Source organism: Halichoerus grypus, chromosome X, assembly GCF_964656455.1.
Source record: "Halichoerus grypus chromosome X, mHalGry1.hap1.1, whole genome shotgun sequence".
NCBI classification, from domain to species: Eukaryota; Metazoa; Chordata; class Mammalia; order Carnivora; family Phocidae; genus Halichoerus; species Halichoerus grypus.
Window position 1 is genome coordinate 47,798,369 of NC_135727.1, and position 19,653 is coordinate 47,818,021.

The 19,653-nt window shown below is 47.2% G+C and overlaps 2 protein-coding genes across 4 annotated transcripts in view; one reads left to right on the top strand and one right to left on the bottom strand.

The window, feature by feature from the left end:
• TNMD (tenomodulin) overlaps positions 1-12,713 on the bottom strand; it is a 181,579-nt gene extending 168,866 nt beyond the window's left edge. The window contains exon 1 of the mRNA XM_078065328.1: positions 12,356-12,713. The gene's annotated coding sequence lies outside the window, so the exon portion shown is untranslated. The remainder of the gene's footprint in view (positions 1-12,355) is intronic.
• A 50-nt stretch (positions 12,714-12,763) lies between these two features.
• The window catches only part of PCDH19 (protocadherin 19), a 124,258-nt gene continuing 117,368 nt past the window's right edge, over positions 12,764-19,653 (top strand). For 2 of the 3 annotated variants that reach the window (XM_078065323.1, XM_078065324.1), the window contains exons 1-2: positions 12,764-15,117; positions 18,717-19,044. In XM_078065323.1, coding sequence (XP_077921449.1) covers positions 12,971-15,117; positions 18,717-19,044 — 2,475 coding nt within the window. In that variant the 5' untranslated portion in view covers positions 12,764-12,970. Of the gene's footprint in view, positions 15,118-17,871; positions 18,013-18,716; positions 19,045-19,653 lie in introns of all 3 variants that reach the window. The other variant, XM_078065322.1, reaches the window with a different exon arrangement.

Here is a 19,653-nt window from a genome sequence, read left to right on the forward strand (position 1 = left end):
TAGGTTTTATAGAAAGGAATTTTCCTCTGAAATTTGGAGTTGGTCCATGTTTCAGGCCTAAAGAAATCATGTGAGTAGCATCAATAGAGCTGTTACTTGCTGGGTCCACTCTCAGTGAGGCTTGCTTTATGTTCACATAGAAGAGGTTGGTTATTTGTATTGGTCATCTGATTGCTCTTAGACACATTTAATTTTCATTATGCCAAGGCAAGTCCCAAAGAGAAATGTCATAGGCTTGGAACACACCACACTTCTGGTGCAGTCATGAGATCTGACAGAGGTGGAAATTGTGGAAGTACACAGGAGAGTTCCAGGACATTCTGTCCTCAAGAGTATGCAAACCACAGCACTACATGGTTTTACAGATATACTGCCAGTGTTGCCAGAATTAATCATTTCCATTTCTACCACTAGGTCTTAGGTCTTACCTCTACCTCCTGATCTTTTCCTTATACAGTGTAATCTTTTGACAAAGCTCTTAACTTCTTTTACTGAAACTTTCCTGGTCTAATTGCTAGCAAATATCTTGAAGAAAATGAAGTTTGCTCAACAGACCATCTCTTGGCATTTAGTGAATTCTTATCAATATAGACTGCCTTAGATGGTCTTTAGATCTCAAATTAAATGTTACTTCCTCAGAGAGGCCTTTTCTGATTATCTGTTCTAAAGTCGGTTTCTTCAACCTCTTCTTTGGTACAATAGTTAAGAAAACATACTCTAGAGTCAGACAAATCCATTCCTGGCTTTGCCTACCACTCTCTATGTTACCCAAGTTACTTAGCCTCTCTGCATCTCAGTTTCCTCGTGAAATAGGCATAATAATAGTATATACTTCAAAGGGTTGTTGTAAGGATTAGTTATGGTGCATAAAGCATTTAGAACAGTGCCTGGCTATCATCATCATTATTTCAGCCCATGTTTGTGTCTTTCATGCCACTTATTTTAACTTGAAATTGTTGTAGGTGTCAGTTTGTCTTTTTTTTTTGGTCTCTCTCTCACTGTTCTAAAAGTTTCACGAAGGCAGAAACCATGTTTGTGTTTGTCTTGTTCATTCTCCTTTCCCCAGTGCTTAGCACACAGTAGGAACTCAATAATACTTGCCAAGTAAATGAATGATAATTTAAGAAAAATTTCCTAAACTCAAATATCTCTTTCCTCCAAGTTCCTATTACAATAAAATCTCTTTATAACAAAAAAGATTCCCAGATCTCTATCAATGGAATATTTTATTTCAAGGAACATTTGCTACAAACAAAATGCCAGGGCAACACATTCCAAACAGTCTTTTGTGTCAGTCTTTTTCTCTTCACTATTGCTTTTGCTTTCTCCAGCTATTTACAACTAGATCTACTAATGGGACTCACCTCTAGGTCCAGGCCCAGAGCCTAAGGAAGTCATCCCAGCCATAACTAAGGTAAAGTGATTGAAGATTTAGTACAGGGTATGAAAATTATGAAGGTACAAGCACATTAAATTACTTAAATGTGTTGTGTAAATTGTAAAGACCCTTAACCTGGCATGAAAATGAAATGTTCTACAAACAGTCATAGATCCTATTCACTCTGCACTCTGTCACAAACAGATAGATCTCTATCTAACAGAACTTGCTTGTTACCTGGGATCTTCTAATAATATATCCTGCCCTCTTCTTTCCTGAAAAGAAATCATCCAACTGCCATTACTGATACCAGCTTCCTCTGATTTCCATTACCTCAGGTCTCAGTGTTGTTATTCATTCTCAGCAACCCTAACTCCTGAACTCAATCAATTTATACAGTTTTGGTATATGTTGTACTGGAATTGGATTTGTGTAAAAGTTAGATGAAGGTAGAGGAAGCAATCCTAATTTGTCATTTCCAAGTAAACCATAAATCATAAAAATGTTATTTAGTTATTAACCTGTTCAAAAAAATTTGATGACACCACCGACCTCCAGTATAAGGTTCTAAATACTTGTTCTAGTAGTCAAGGCTCTGCACAATAGTCTCTACCTACGTTTTCAACATCAACTCCCATTACTCCACTATACAAAGCTTTTGTGAGATCTGAGGGTAGAGGCTTTCTCTTTGTTAGTAGCAGCCTGGCACTTTGAATTGTATCTGGCACTTTGTGGTGCTCAGTAAATATAAGAGGTAAAAATTACTGAGTTCTTTGTGCTAAACATGTAAAACATGAAGTGCTTTAAGATATCATCTCATGTAATTCCCCATCCTTATGAAATAGATATTATATTAATTTGTTAAAGTTCACTCAATAAGGATAATGGTAAAACCAGGACTTGAACCCAGATCTATCTAGCGTCAGAGCTTGTGCCATTAAAAACTACACCACATCATTTCAATGGTGTTTGTAGAATAAATACTTGAGCCAAACTACTCTTCATTGTTTCCCCAAAGCAATGAAGTTACCACAGCTTATGTGCCTTTACAAATACTCTTTCTCTCACCAGAAAGACTTTCCCACAGCTTCTAGGTGCTCAGTCATCCTTTGGACTTAGTCTATATCAGTGATGAGCACTACTTCTGTGATACCTGAAAAGTGCTTCCTTGTATTTGTAGTTCTCCTTTTAAGATACCCACAACTAGACTGTAAGCCCTTGGCGGGCAAAATTCACATCTTAACACTGCTATTGAGTCTCAGTCTTAAGCATCAAGTGTGGCACTTAGATCCATTAAGTAATGTTTCCTGATGGTGATGGCTTAAATGAGGACAAAAAATAAACTGAAGTTAGGTTCATTTTTAATTACAATTGGTAAGAAACCTATATTACATAAATGTGTATTAAAACATAAAAATCCTTTTGTGTGCAAATATTAGTTACTGGGATGAGGAATTGAAGAAGCAAGGAAGAAATAGATAGTCATCATCAATAACTATCATCCTTACAAGTAAATTTGCTTCAGAGGTTGAATTATCTTGTTATGTCTGCCATCTATTTTAGACCGATCTATTGGAAGTTCCAGAAATCAGAAATTAGTTGCCTAGACTGGACATAGTTATTTTGCATCTATGGAGTAATTTACATTTATAAAACTGCTTTATGAGAATCATAATGTTCACTGGAGATCAAACAAGACTGAACAGGAAACCTGGGAGGGTCTTCAAAGGCTTCCTGATGACCAGGAACTGCCTCTGGTAGGAAATCTTTGGTTAAATTCTATGTAGATCTCTTTTTCTCAAGAGAGGATCAGATTTCATTGATCTCCATGTTCCAGAGCTGTTCATGAACCCTGCTGTTCTGGATCTGTGACAGCTATTTATTTCTCATGGAAAAGGGAACTAAATTAAGTATCTTTATTTTATTCTCCTTGGCTAGAAAATCTAATGTTATATTGGAATGGGTTAACAGTCCACTAAGTAATATTCAGAGCCCTGAGTTATAAAGGAAAGGAGGCCCATGTGTGAATCTCCTGTAATGTACAAGATGTAAAATTCAGAGTTGTGAATTCTCTTCTTTTTTTTTTTGTGAATTCTCTTCTGACTCTTGTATGTGATTACCTTTGCTGGGGTTTTAATCTGGTGGTTTCACAGACCATGAGATCAAGTATGGTGCTCTATTAAAATATATATATGATGACATAACTTTCTATTCTCTTTACATTGGGAAGAGGGGTCTGTAGAAGATGTCTTCATATACATTGACATTGAAGAAAGACTATCTAATTTTTTTCCCCAGATAGCCCTGATCTCTGCTATGGAGCATGCAATTTGATTACTTTGCTAGTGTTCACTTATATTGCATGACTAACAAAATTATTAATAGCTATAAAATTATTCAGGTCCTTAAAGACGCAGTCACTATGCTTCTCTCAATGGTCTCTCATAGCAGCAAATTCTAGGCTGATTAGAAGTTGGTCACCAATTTTAATTTTAAATATATTTCCATTAATTTAATTAAGCCCACTCTTGCTCTCCTGAAATGGCATCAAGCATCAGAAGGGCTTTCCTGTCTCTCCCACCACATCCTTCATGGTTGGAAGAAATAAGGTCCAGCTTTTCTTACTTCTCATCTTTGGGCTGAGTCTGTCTTTTTCACTTCACCTCTTCTTTCTGAATGACCCTGTTCTTGACCCCGAGCAAGCAATCTGAGAGCTAGATGGGGGTGGAGTGTGGGGAGGATGTTCTGGAGCTCAGCAGATGGATCCCAAGAGCACAATGGCTTACCAGCCCTCCTGTGATTGTTGCCAAAACGCCTTCCTGTTTTCAAAAGTGTCTCGTCCCCTGCTTCTTTGTTTTGCTTTGCTTGGAGACTGCAGTTCTGATTTTCCTAGGAACCAAATTTGCTGTTTCAAGGAAATGCAGCTGCTTGCTTTGGTGGGTGGCTTGAAAGAGAATTTTTCTACCCTCCCTCCCCAACCTCCTTCCCACCCCACCCTCATGTGAACTCCGCTGGCTGGCTCATCATCTCACAAAACATTGATTTCAGAAGCTGACTATTTGCTTTTGATTATTTGGCTGGGGCTGCAACGAAGTCATTGATGGATCTCATTTTGAGCTATCATCCTGTCTACTCTTTTCGGTCAGCCCTCCAGAACTGATTGCCTGTTCCCCCAAATGAAACTGCACAGCCAGACAGCGACACTTTCTCAAGTTCCACCTTTTCCCAGGGCAGAGAACACACAGAGCTACGTGGGCCTCAAGCTGGGCCTGCTCCTCTCTAAGACTGTTAGTTCTCTTACCAACCCATCATTAGGCACGAGACTTCATTCGATCACTGCTGCCTAGGCTGTTACCCCTGAGTAGATATTGCCTGGTACTGATGTCACTGCATTTCGTGATCTTTGCTAACAGAGACCAACGAAACTCAGCCCAGCTGGTGTCTCCTGTGATACAGGACACTCTCTTTTCCTACTCTTCTTAATTCTCAGCTTTTGGGAGAAAGGTCATTGGTTCTCTACGGCAGTTCTGGCCCCAGCTGCAGGCAACAGACACAAATTAATAAGCTTTCCCTTTCCATGTCCAGTGCACCAACATGCAAACCGTTGGACCCCAAATCAGGATGTTTTCCCAGGGGGCAAGCCATTGTTTTCTTCTCATTCAAAAAAGGTGCATAACTTCTCTCCTGTTAAAATGATTTTTCTGTCACTTCTGCTCTCTCTGTCCCCTTTGTGGTGCTCTCTCTGCCTCCTTCTGGGATCTCCCTCTTTCAGTTTACTCTCCACTGCCCCAGGGCCTGTCAACCTGAACAAATATTATGCATTGCGCTGTTAGCGGCATACGTGACATGCCTTTGGTTCTTACATGGCTAGCCCAGGTAATGTAACTGCATCGGTCAAACTGGCAGTTCTTCATGTTTATTAGTTTTGTCTCTTTTTTAAGTTGACATTAACCAACTAGTAAGTTTCCTACTTCAGTGAAAAATCAGTCAGTGGGGCAGCTGGAACTCCCAGGGAGCTACACAAGGCCTCTCCTGAGTTATGGGAGAAGTTTTAGAGGAACCAAGAGTAAACTTAGGCCTAGCCTGGTCACCTAGAACTAAAGAGTATACAACAGGTCTGGTGTCCTCACTGAGATCAGCTTTGGCCCAAGATACCTACAGAAGCCCAGGAGGTTGGGTCATCAGATTGACTTTTGTGTTCCTCCTCTTACCAGTTCTTTAGCTATTATTGTCTATTTGAACTTAAATGCAAAAAGGTGTTACAGCACGGGATTCATACACTTGAAAGTCTTGAAAGATCTGGTTTGTTTTTTACAGTCCTGTGGACATCTCCAAAAAGAACTCAGCCTCCAGTAAGACCAGACAACTAGATAGATTTTTTTGTTTTTCAATTTGGAAAGCTGATCTTCAAGACCTATCCTGTAGGGCTGATATTTATGCCTCTTTTTTTCTGCCTTTTTTGCTTCAACCACTCCAGAAATAGCAGAAGAGACTGTGAGAGAAGTCTAGGCTGAGTCAAAAGCCAAGCCCCTGTCTGGAGCTCTAATCCGAGGGAGTTACACATGGTACTGGGGTTCCTAGGATCCACCTACTAGGTTGCAGCTAGAGTTTGGGGGTAGCAGTACAAAAACTTTGGCTTGCCCTAAACTAGGGCCTCCCTATTCTGTATATTTCCAATTCTCTCTCTCTCTCTCTTTCTTTTAGCATTCAGTTCATATTTCAATTGGTTTTTGAAGTCCCTTATTCGGTAATAGTTTTTTTCCCCCAAGTTGTCAAGAAGGCATTTACTCTAGGGGTATGTGTGGAATGTCACTCTTAACCCCTTGGGATGAGAGAGGCAGCAGTGGGAAGGCTGGGCACGATCTGATCAGAGTGCCTTTGAAGAGAGAGCTTTCTGTTTTCAAAGGTAGTGGTGGGGAACAATAACAGTTGGTATGAGTTTGCACCTAAGAAGATAGTGTTTGGGATCCACTTGGAGAGAATTCACATGAAAAGGTTGAGGTAATAATGCTGGGAGCCCAAATGGTGCTGTCAAAACATCACAGGTAGTCACTGCAGGGTAGTACAGAAGGTGTTAGAGAGTGGTGTCATTTATTGAAATGTATCTGCTGATTTAGCCTTTGCTAATTAAATGGTCCCCATGATGTGTGTTTATTTAGGGACAGTTATGAGTTTTGCAGCAGCAGGGGTTTTGCCCTGTGGGAAGTGCTATTTCTAAAGAGAGGAGATAAGCATGGAGGGGGCTTGGGCATAATTGTTCAGGGATGCTGGCCTTGTCAAAATGGGAAGACTGGGAGTGATTAATAGCTTTCTGTCCCTTTTTCACCACTGTTCCCCATGTCTCTTGTGTTTCTTGGAAAAGGCAGGCGACAGGGCCGTGGCAAACAATTTTAGCACTTAAGGAATACTTTCTCTTTGTTTTTCTGCCACAGCTCCCAAGGTGTCACTGTTATCCTCTGTCACAGGGTGGGAATGGGGGTGGGGCTTGGGAGGAAGAGGGAGGAAAAAGTGCAAGAGACCTCAAAGACTTTTCTTGGCCCCCTTCCCTATTTTTCCTGGTATTTCAGAAGGGTCAGAAACAGCATCCAGGATGGTGGAAATTGCACCCCACTCCTGCCCAGCATGTCTACATCCCTGGCTGCTGCTTTTAATGCCTTTCTTTGTGATGCCTGGGACAGTGTGTGTGTGTGTGTGGGGGGGGGTGGGGGTGCGGGGACTAACTAGAAATTGGGCAATCACTTTGGGCAGAAGGGAACAGAATTTTAGGAAGTCATCAACATGATATACCTCATTCTAGTTCCTCCTCGAGAAAAATCCATAGTACATAGAATTATATGCTGCTATTAAATTAATCAACTGAATTTAAAACTTTACAAGGGCAGGGACCATTTTTTTAAAAAAAATTCTCAGTCCCTAACACAATGCTGGGCACACAGCCAGCATTTGTTGATTTCACAAGGGAAGTGGTTAAGTTTTGTGTAGTGAGGTCATCTTGGCAAATCGTTGAACTGCTCTGCAACTCTGCTTCCACATCTGCAAAGTCTCTTTACCTTCCAGGGATATTGTAAAGATTAAATAAGATGATGACTTTAATAATGACACTTTCCAGTTTTGAGCTGTTTCATCCATTTTCATTTTTGATTTTCTCTACTCTAGGCATTGTAACCTAAGTAAGGAGACCAGATATGCAGGCTGGAAAAAACTTGACTTTGGTTATTATTTTGTAATAAAGCTTTTCTTCCTAAGAGAACTTCATCAGGCAGCTGGTCAAATTGGTTTGGTAGAATGGGATGCCCATGAGAGGCAACAAAAGCCAAGCTGGAAGATAATCCACAATTTGCAGCAAAGACAGAGGGATGAGATGGGGGGGTCGGGGGAGACAGAAAAAAATGGAGTTATTTGAAGGTTAATCTCTTTGGAGCTTGAAGCAAACATTTTAAAAACATATCTCAGAAAGCTCCCTTAAACTTGTCAGTTCTACAGTCTTCATATCTTGGTACCTTAGTATTTACCATAATTTTTTTACCTTTTTGAACAAAACCTTTTACCCTATTCTTATTAATATCAGGACAAGAAGAAGTATCCTCACACACTGGCTCAATTTAAATGTAAGGATATCCCCATTTTGGTCTTCTTCCATTGCCATTCACCATTGTTTCAGCGGTGTGGCTGAAATTTTAAAGATAAAAAAAATCTTACTAATTTTGACTCTGGCCTCAGTGACCCAAAGAGCTGCCTTGGCCCAGAGAGCTGGCCCAGGCTGCCCAGCCCTGTAGTTGGTATCCAGGGCCCAGTGTTGCTCAGCAAAAGTTGGATCAAAAATACTGAGGACGGTCACTAGATGTCCCTCTTGTGTCTCTAAAGAGGCTGAGGAGGCGGGGCTCCCTTCAGGATTGAAGTGAAGCTAAGACTGAGAGAACTTTTTGTCTTTATTATCCTCACCCAGAATGTCTCTCCACCCCGAACGGTTTTATTAAGTTAATTAATAAATTCCTGATCATGAAGGTGTTTTCCGCCACTGATTTAGTCAATAGCATTGTTGGAGCATAATGATCAAGCGTGCCAATTAGAAAAAAAAACACATTCTGGGAGTAAACGGTGTTAGGATTATCTGTTGCAATAGACTGGGAGGATGGAAGAGGTAATTTTTGGAGGGGAGGTGTAACTATCACTTTGAGCTTGGGGGTGATGTGAAAGAAGGAAAGCAAAGGCACACTCTTCTGCCTCCCTCATAGCCTGGATTCCATAAAAGTGGTTTAGTATAGCTAGAAGTACTTGGGGTGCTCTGCTTGGAAAGGAGGGGTGCCTCGAGGGTGAACAGTGAGCTGGAAGCAGGGAACCTGATGCCATCTTCTTAGAGAAGAGCGCGTTTGTCTTTGCAAATGCAGAACATGTCTTTACAATGTGATTGCAATTACAAAGGTAATGACATTGTACGTGAATTGAATTCTCCTATTTATCTTTAAAAGACAGCAGAATATAGACATTCTATTAGCACTCCCCAAGGTAAGAGGTCCGCAGCCTTCTTATCTTGTTGTGTGCATCTTTACAGATGCCACGGCAATGTTAATCATTTTACCTGAGTAATTCTTCCATTTCTCGTTACCTGGGGGATTGTTAATGGCCGAGACTACTTCTCAGACTCTTTGCTCCCGCTCAATCAAGCCATGGAGGCGCCAGTTTACTTTTATTGATCAGCGGGTTCCTGACAGCCTTCACCACAAGGAAGTAGCATCATCCTTTTTTAACTTAAAGGGGAACAGATCGCCTTAAAGTTTACAGCTAAAAGCTCCTAAGCATAGCATGCAAACATTTTAGCATGCTGCTAATTGTTCTGTTTAAATAGTCCAAGCTATATTTTAGAAAGCTGCCAAACGCCGAACTCACATCCCGTGATCAGATTCCAAACCCATTTCAAATGCCTTTTTAGGCCTTTTTAATTAGACTAAGATGCACTTCATTCCCACTCCACTCGCTGACATCAAAGGTAAATAACTGTGATAAATCAAATGAAGCTCTTCTCTTTGCGGAGCTCTGAGATGCGCCCACGCTGCCTGCCATGTTGTCACTCTCCTCTACTACTTGCCCATTTTTACAACCGGGTCTGCAGAAAACCGGGAGGGCCACTGGGTTCCCTTGAGCCATAACTCTGCTGTCCACACATCTAAATGACCAAAATTAAATGATACTCACTGAAGATGCCCCGATTTTCTCCCTGCTGTTTTGGGCTGAATTGCATTCTAATGCGAAAGAGTGAAAGGCTCCCCACGCTGAAAGCGGATCAGGTTCCCCGCGCCCTCCCCTTGGTTTCAGATGCACGTTCAGTGGGTTGTAATGTCACTCTTGAAATAATTCCTTTTTGTAGGAGGAAGCTGTCTTCTCCTTCCCCCCACCAAGGTAAAGGCTGCTAAACTAGCTCCTCTTGGAAGGAGAAATATTTTTTTAAAAGAAGCTGGGTTGCTTTCTGCAAGAAGATGGCATTTTTTTGAGAAAACCTATTATGTTTCCAAATGCCATTTCCCCTTTTCTTGCTTAATGTTTTTAAAGGGCAAAAGTGAGTCTCATTTTAGGCCCACAAACTTGGGCCAATGTCGCTGGGGCTAATTATGAGTTTGCTCACCCAAGACTCCCAAATATCCGAGACGACCCACTCAGAAGATAGGTTTACTCTTCCAAGTATTGTGAATTCAGGAGTCGGTCCCCGCCACCCCCAACCTATGATGGAAAAAACCCCAACTTGTTCAGCGGGGTGTTTTTGATTCTTTCTGCTGGTGACCTTAATTGAGAGCCACAGAACAGAGCGGGGAGGACTCCCCCACTGTCCTCAGGGCGCCTTAGTCCGGAAGGCAAGCTGAATTTGATGTCAGCCCCAGCCACGCCGGCCTCCCGCTTCCCAGCACTGGCACAGGCCGCAGCTGTCGCCACCACCGCCTGAGAGGAGCTAGCAGTCCCCTGAGACCCCGCGGGAAGGCTAGGGTGCCCCGCACACCGGCGCCGGCTCCAGCTGCCGGCCACCTACGGGGGACTGCGAGCTCGCCTTGCAGCTCCCGCAGAGCTGGGGGCTCTCCCGGCATGGCGCAGCACCGCGGCGTCCGCTCCACCCGCTCTTCTCCAGCGAACAGTTTATTTATAGGGAGCTAAATTCTCCAACAGGGTGGGGTGAGGGGCGACGAAATTTGTCCAGCCCTCTCCGCGGTTCCGTCCCTGCGACACAGACCCCATTTGATTAACAAGCAACAGACAAGAGCGACCCGAACCGGGCCTGCTCTGGGAGAGTAAGTGCTGCGTTCGCCGGGGAAGGAGGGATGGAGGTGACGGTCCCAGAGGATGGCTGCCGCGGTTCTCAGCCGAGGTGAAGACTCACCGGCCAAGAGCCGGACGACTGACCACCTCGGGGGCGCTTTATCCTTTCCTTTTTCCTTCCAATACCCGAGAAGGAGAGGAGAGGAAGGCAGAGAAGCAGACAGACAAAACCCAGGGTGAAGAGACAAAGAGGGAGGGGGGAGGGTGGTGAAGAGAGAAAGAATATGAATATGAATATTATATTCAAGATACGAGCATGTATGAGGGTGATGAGCCCGCCGAGAGAATCAAATCCTCATCTTTTCTGCAACCTACAAACAGGAGAGGCGCGCAGTTCCCGGGGATGCTCAGCCGCATTGCCAGCAAACCCCCCTCCCCACTCCACCCAGTCCTCTAGCCCCCGCTTGCCCTGCCCGCCAGGCCTCCTCAGACTCCCGCCCCGGCTCCGCGGGCCGGGGTACCACTTGGTCCCGCCAGTGTGTAAGTTTCCGGCTGGCCCCGCCCCGCCCCGCCCCCCGCGCCTTGGCCCCGCCCCAAGCCCGGAGCCCGCTGGGCGGCGCGCTGATTGGCCAGCGCCTGGCGTAGCCCGGCTCGGCAGCTCGGGCTCTCACCAGCTCTCTCCAGACTCCACCGCCAGTAGTTTGCGGCATCGGGAGGAGCAGCAGCAGCAGTAGCGGCGGTGGCGGGCGCAGGGGGAAACGGACCAGCGGGCGCGGACGGCAGCACAGCTCCAGCACACCATGCCGGACTTGCCCAGAGGGCAGTGGCACTCGCGTCCCTAGCCTGGCGCAGGCCCTTGGCGCGTTGCGCTCGGCGGCATTCCGGCTGAGCGCATTCATCGGAGATTCGAAACCTCCCACCCCTGCTCGCTCACTCTCCACACTCACACTCCCCGCACCACACACTCACTCTTCCTCTCTCACACATTCACACACTGCCTGACAGAAAGCGAGCAAGACAGACCTCCCGAGTGCGAGAGCGTCCGGGAGGGAGGGAGCCCAAACGCAGCGCGGCCAGCGCCTCTCTGGGAGGATGGAATCAAGACGCTCTCACAAGTAAACTTTGGCGGCGACATAACCGTCGACCGTGGCAGCTGCTGAGGCGGACCTTAGCGACATTCGACTGAGCTAGGAGGATTTCTTCCCACAGCGGCGGCGGCGGCGGCGGCGGCGGCCTTCAGAGCGACACCCCAGCCTAGACCAAGGGAGGAGGTGAAGCCCCGGGTACCCGCGGCAGCGGCCCCGCCTCTCCTGGCCGGTACTGTTGTCGCTTTCCCTCCCCTTTTCCCCATTCCCCGCCCCCCACCCCGGGCCATTGGAAAGACCTGGACTTTGATAAATCGCCATCGCCCCGTTTTCACAAACTTGACGTGGAGGCTCGGGCTGCGTTGGTAACTTGGATTTCCAAGACGCAAACCCCCGCAGTCCAGCTGCTCTGTGTAGGGGACTCCGCGCCCACCTCCAATCCTGGACAGACGCGCCTCCCCACCAAGCCTTCTGAAGCCAACCTCGGCGCGAGGGAGAGCGTTCTTGTCTCAGCAGCCTCCCTCTCTCCCCTCCCCCTTCTTCTGCCGGCCGCGGGACCGCCATCCGGCTCAGCTGGATACCCGGGCGCCTGCGGCGCTTGACAGCAACTCAGAGTCCCACCTTTGATCATCCTTTCTCCCCAACAGACCTTGACAAGGCCAGCGTGGCCCTCCCGGACCTCGGAGGGCGCGTTCCAGGCGGGTTCTCTCTCCGCAGTGAGCCAGGAGAGCTAGGGGAAGGTCTTTGCGCATGCCAGGTGCACAGACAACGCGTTCGCCAGCCCCAGTGCCGGTGTGCCGCGGCGGGCCGGGCAGTGCCTGAGAGGCTGCACTCCCAGGGCCCTCCCGGTCTTGGCCCCAAGTGCGGTCCAGACTCAGCCTTCCGTCGACCAGGCCGCTCAGACGGCGTCGGACCCGCAGCCCTGCGCCGCTGCGGCCAGTCGCGCCTGGCTAACTTTGAAGGGGGAAAACTGAGGAGCCGGGCTGGAGGGAGGGGGCTCGGGGCCGCGTGGCGCTCCCTTGGCCCCCCGGAGCCCCCGGGCCCGCCGCCAACCCCCTACGAGTCTGCTGCAACCTCAGCATTGGAGCCAGCGCGGGTGTCTCCCCCGCGCCGCCGGGCCGCCCTGGGCGGGACTCCTCCCGCGGCCTCCGGGGCCCCGGGGCGCGCGCAACAGGCGGCCCGAGTCAGCGGGAAGCTGGAGCGCCGGCGGCGTCGGCCTCGGAGGGGTGTGGAGAGGCGAGGCCAGGCAGAGCCCCGCGCAGCCATGGAGTCGCTCCTGCTGCCGGTGCTGCTGCTGTTGGCGGTACTGTGGACGCAGGCAGCCGCCCTCATTAACCTCAAGTACTCGGTAGAAGAGGAGCAGCGCGCCGGGACGGTGATCGCCAACGTGGCCAAGGACGCGCGCGAGGCGGGCTTTGCTCTGGATCCACGGCAGGCCTCTGCCTTCCGTGTGGTGTCCAACTCAGCCCCGCACCTGGTGGACATTAACCCCAGTTCGGGCCTGCTTGTCACCAAGCAGAAGATCGACCGCGACTTGCTGTGCCGCCAGAGCCCCAAGTGCATCATCTCGCTCGAGGTCATGTCCAGCTCAATGGAGATATGCGTGATTAAGGTGGAGATCAAGGACCTGAACGACAACGCGCCCAGCTTCCCAGCGGCACAGATCGAGCTGGAGATCTCAGAGGCAGCTAGTCCTGGCACGCGCATCCCGCTGGACAGCGCTTATGACCCGGACTCGGGCAGCTTCGGCGTGCAGACATACGAGCTCACGCCTAATGAGCTGTTTGGCCTGGAGATCAAGACGCGCGGCGATGGCTCACGCTTTGCGGAACTTGTGGTGGAGAAGAGTCTGGATCGCGAGACACAGTCGCACTACAGCTTTCGCATCACTGCACTCGACGGCGGCGACCCACCGCATCTGGGCACTGTTGGCCTCAGCATCAAGGTGACCGATTCCAATGACAACAACCCGGTGTTTGGCGAGTCCACCTACGCAGTGAGCGTGCCAGAAAACTCACCTCCCAATACACCAGTCATCCGCCTCAATGCCAGCGACCCAGACGAGGGCACCAATGGCCAGGTGGTCTACTCCTTCTACGGCTATGTCAACGACCGCACGCGTGAGCTCTTCCAGATCGACCCACACAGTGGCCTGGTCACAGTCACCGGTGCCCTAGACTATGAAGAAGGCCATGTGTACGAACTGGACGTGCAGGCCAAGGACCTGGGGCCCAACTCCATCCCGGCACACTGCAAGGTGACCGTCAGCGTTCTCGACACCAATGACAACCCGCCGGTCATCAACCTGCTGTCAGTTAACAGCGAGCTGGTGGAGGTAAGCGAGAGCGCCCCCCCGGGCTACGTGATTGCACTGGTGCGGGTGTCTGATCGAGACTCGGGCCTCAATGGGCGCGTGCAGTGCCGATTGCTGGGCAACGTGCCCTTTAGGCTGCAGGAGTATGAGAGCTTCTCCACTATCCTGGTGGACGGACGGCTGGACCGCGAGCAGCATGACCAGTACAACCTCACGATCCAGGCGCGCGACAGCGGTGTGCCCATGCTGCAGAGTGCCAAGTCCTTTACAGTTCGCATCACCGACGAGAATGATAACCACCCGCACTTTTCCAAGCCTTACTACCAGGTCATGGTGCAGGAGAACAACACACCTGGCGCCTACCTGCTTTCCGTGTCTGCCCGAGACCCCGACCTGGGTCTCAATGGCAGTGTCTCCTACCAGATTGTGCCGTCGCAGGTGCGGGACATGCCTGTCTTCACCTATGTCTCCATCAACCCCAACTCGGGCGACATCTACGCGCTTCGATCCTTCAACCACGAGCAGACCAAGGCATTCGAATTCAAGGTCCTGGCCAAGGATGGCGGCCTGCCTTCGCTGCAGAGCAACGCCACGGTTAGGGTCATCATCCTCGACGTCAACGATAATACCCCGGTCATCACGGCCCCACCCTTGATCAACGGCACTGCCGAGGTCTACATCCCCCGCAACTCTGGCATAGGCTATCTGGTGACCGTCGTCAAAGCAGACGACTATGATGAGGGTGAGAATGGCCGGGTCACCTACGACATGACCGAGGGTGACCGCGGCTTCTTTGAAATAGATCAGGTCAATGGCGAAGTCAGAACCACTCGCACCTTTGGCGAGAGCTCAAAGGCTTCTTATGAGCTTATTGTGGTGGCCCACGACCACGGCAAGACGTCTCTCTCCGCCTCTGCACTAGTCCTAATCTACCTGTCCCCTGCTCTTGACGCCCAAGAGTCAATGGGCTCGGTGAACTTGTCCCTGATTTTCATTATTGCCCTGGGCTCCATTGCCGGCATCCTCTTTGTCACTATGATCTTCGTGGCAATCAAGTGCAAGCGAGACAACAAAGAGATCCGGACCTACAACTGCAGGTAGAGCCAACTTTTTTTCTTTCCTTTGTCTTGGATGAATAAGGTGTATCTGTGTCTCAGTGTGAAAATCCCAGTGCTTTTGTTTCCTACTTAAATGCATGCTGTGTACATACTGCGCTTCTTTTTGGAGGGGGGAAAGTTTGTGGCAGTCCTAGTTGATCAATTCTTTTGATCTGACAATTTGCTGGAAGACAATCATTTACTGTTCGAGTGGTGGATTCTGTCACATAATGATGATGAGCAGGAAAGCAATTATCATTTTAAAATTCGTGCAGCTGTCTCCATGAAGTTATGGCAGGAAAAAAATGAGAGAGAGAGAGAAAGAGAGAGTCAATTTTCAGCAGAACCACCAACACCAAGTCCCACAACTTGATTTCAGGGGCACAATGTTTTGGGGACAGATACTGAAAGGAGAGGGAGTGCTGGTAGTTGCCTGGTCCTGTTGTAGGGAAAAACTGAAGAGAGCCTGTGAGTGGGTGTCTAAGGTAGGAAACAGTGGAGGGAAAACAGAAATGTGTGGGGAAGCAGGTGACTAGTGTTTTTTTAAAAAGTGTGTTCTTGGCTTGTTTTGTATCCATTCCCCAAAACATCTGGCTATGTATGGTGAAATTCTACCAGTCATTTATGTTTTCACATATCTGGTTGGTTGGTGGGGTAGAGACCAAACATCCCAATGAGGGATAGGACTTCACTTCCAGATGTTGCAGTAAAAATAGCAATCTTCTGGAGCTGATGGTGTTTTTCTGTAATGTGGGATTCAGCTGTGGCATTAAGATCTGGTCCCTACCAGTGGATGTCACTATGGGCTATTGTGTTACAGTTTCTCTTGAAGCGTATGCAGGGTGTGTGTGTGTGGGGGGGGGCGGGATGAGAATAGAAACGCAGAAACTGGAATGACAAGTAGTAGTAAAAAAAAAAAAAAAGATTTCCTGATAAACACATTAGAGGGTGTTGTTGAAGCCCTTCCTTACAATTGGACAGAACAAATAAGTCTAAGTATTTCTGGAGTCCAATTTAGGATAATACATGTAATTTTTTCCAGCAGTGTCTCATCGAAAGGGTTGAAAAAAAGAAGTTGTTTCTTTAGTTTGCTGAAATTGAAGATGCTGCTGTTTCCAACCAAGGTGTGTGTGTGCTTTCAACACACCTACACATCCAGTGTGTCTTTTGTGCCATCTGTGCTTGCATGTTAATCAGTCAAAATATGTTCCTGTAGGTCCAATTTGTATTTGACACCATCTGAAATGCACACTTCTGTGAATCAGAGCCCCCTGAATATGTAACAGCCATGCAATTATTGTTTCCCTTTTACTATTCTCTGCGTTACACAAGTTAGTAGACAAATGCTAACCACACATGAATATCAATCAGGTGCCATAAAAGAGCAGCTGCAATGCCTCATAAATGCTTTAATCCTGTTACTAGTGAAATGGCCGTGACTTTTCGTTCCTTCAGCTCTGAGTCATTTCAGATGGGAGAAATGGAAATTAATACCGCTCTTACCTTTGAAACCTGTATGACTGCCAGTGGCAATTTTTATAGGAGAAAAAATGCGGGGTCTGTAAAATTTTATTTATATGGAGATAATGATAGAGTGGACTCTTTTTAAGCCATTTCCTTAGTGTAAAGTAAATGTATAAGACCCTTTTCTTGATGAAAAAGAAATCATCTTGAAATAAAGATAGTGAAGGCTTTGCCACTTCTTGGTGATGTATGACTAGAAGTGAGAGCTCTTTCTGAGAGCTTGCCAGGGAGATCATTAAACAGGGAAGAGAGCATTTGAAATTAAAAAAAAAAAAAAAGAAAGAAAGAAAAAAGAAAATCTCAGTGCTCTCCAACTTCACTCACATGTGTATTTTGTAAAGAGCTCTGTTCCCTATGGTGGTTTGGGATTAATGAAGTACAGTTTAATTAAATAATTGGTCAATACAGAAAGGGCTGCTCAGTGAATGCCTCAGCCAAGTAATTGGTCGGGGCATTGCCAAACTTAACCATCATGGGTAAACAAAATCATTAAAACTTCCCATGGATTCTGTAAACAGATTAGAGAAGAAAATAAACCCTAGTCCTGGGGTCTTTGGGATTTTTTCTGCTCTCAAACTCCAGCTTGCCATCACTGCAAGTCTGCCTGAACACAGAGCGAAAGGGCGAGAGGAATGTAACTGCTCAGCACTAGGAACATCCTCGGGACAGAATAAGAATTTGCCTCTGGAAGCATGCAATCTCCCTGTATGCTCAGACGTTTTAGAAACCTAAAGTTCAAGAGCCTGTCTTTCCATGTATTAGACAAGAGGTTTCCTTTTCTCAGCCCCTCCTGAGCCTCTTCCTCAAATGCATTCATTTATGAGACTTGCGTGAGGTGATCTGCAATTGCTGCTGAATTGGGCTCCCTTTTTGTATTCAGACAATTAGCTTTGTTGAGCGAGAATACAGTCACAGTCTTTCCCTTGTAAAGATCAACCTGTATTATTTATTAACCCTATTGTTTTGCTGATTATTGCCCAGAAATAGAATTTTCAAACAATAAGGTGAATCATTATGTGCAAAGTAATAAATGACTGAAAATCTGGCTACATTTTAATGTATTTCTTTTGACAAGTCTCTTAATGCTTGGTGTCTTTGGTGCACGTTGCTGGGTCTATGTCAGTGTTAATTAAATTGAACTCTTTATGTTCCAGTTGCAGCACAGCTGCTTGTAGGTACAACTGAATGGAGAAGGATGCTGAATGCACTAACCTTTAAATTCCTTTGCAGTAATTGTTTAGCCATCACTTGTCTCCTCGGCTGTTTTATAAAAGGACAAAACAGCAAGTGTCTGCATTGCATCTCGGTTTCTCCCATTAGCAAGGAGCAAGACAAAAAGGCAGAGGAGAAAGTGAGCCTAAGGGGAAAGAGGTAAAAAGCACTTCCCCTCATTCAAATGGGTTTAGCTATCCTATTTCTCTAGGAGAGGGTGGAGTAGGGTGGGGAGTAGAAGGGAGCAGGGCTAAGGCAGGGGGGAAGGAGGGTGTGGAGGAGAGAAGCTGAGGTATGTCAAAGGATGGGGTTTGATCTCCTACCCCAGTGCAGAACTGATCAGGTCAAAGAGGAACCTGACTGAGAGTGTTCGCCCCTTGGCAAATGCCTGGAGGAACTGGAAATGAGGTTATTTTTTAATTCCTTCTATCTCCTCTTCTGTTAAATTAATACTTGCTTCTTATTTCACCCAGGGGTTCCTCTGGGTTCCAGGGGGAGCTCCAGATTTGAGCATTTTCATGCTTTCTCTCCCATAGGCTCAACTTTCCCTGTCCTCCCCACCCTTGCTAAATAGCCACTCATATGAGAAATTCCACATCCAAAGCATAGAAACATTTTTTTTTGGGGGGGGGATGGAGGAATGGGAGGTTTGTATGTTTAATATGAAAAATGAATGGCCCTTAGCTTGTGTTCACATGTAAAAAATGCAGGGAGAAACCCGATGATGTAATGCACCAGAATAAGAAGCTGGAGCAGAGATGGGGTGCAACCCTCTGGGGTGCTTAATATTTATTAATCAATGCGTGGTTTGGGAGGGCATTAGCAATACATGTTGCCCCCCCCCCCTTTTTTTTGTCACATAGAATCGCTGAGTACTCCTATGGGCATCAAAAGAAATCAAGCAAGAAGAAAAAAATCAGTAAGAATGACATCCGTCTAGTACCCCGGGATGTGGAGGAGACAGACAAGATGAACGTTGTCAGTTGCTCCTCCCTGACCTCCTCCCTCAACTATTTCGACTACCACCAGCAGACACTGCCCCTGGGCTGCCGCCGCTCTGAGAGCACTTTCCTGAATGTGGAGAACCAGAATACCCGCAATACCAGTGCCAACCACATCTATCATCACTCTTTCAACAGCCAGGGTCCCCAGCAGCCAGACTTGATCATCAATGGTGTGCCTCTGCCTGAGGTGAGTGCAGCTGAGGGGCTCTGTGAGGTCCTTCCAGATCTCTTTCCCATGCTGCTCCCCGCCGCCCCCCACCCCCCCCCACCCCTCACCAGACCGCTTAGGTCTCTGTGCTGGAGAATTCCCTGGCAGGGGTGGGGAGAACTTCTCTGCCTAGTCAGGGTCTGCTACCAGGGTCTCTTGGGGCAAAGGGTAGCCCAACATATTGGGCTTCTGTAGGGGTGGATGTTGGGCATGGGAGCTCAAGGGGTCTGTGCATTTGAAATCTCTGTACGGTGTTCTGGCATGATACAAATTTGCTGCACCTGTTGCAAATGGGGTATGTGTTTTGCCAGCCAGTGGTACCAGCATTCCAGTTAAAGTGGCTGAGAAAGAGTCAACGAGTAGTGTTAAAGATGGGGGAACTCTAGAATGTTCAGGGGCCAATTTCCCAGTGCGAGAGTGATTCACCTTCCTGAAGCCCCCTTTTGCTTTTTCTTTGGCCATATGTGTGCTTTGCCAAGAGTATGGATGGGCTGGTTAAAGGGAGGCAAACAAAAAAATTTTAAAAAGCCACTTTGCCTTGTCTTGGTTGTTCTCATGGTGACGTTTGACAAACAAGGAGGTTGGAAA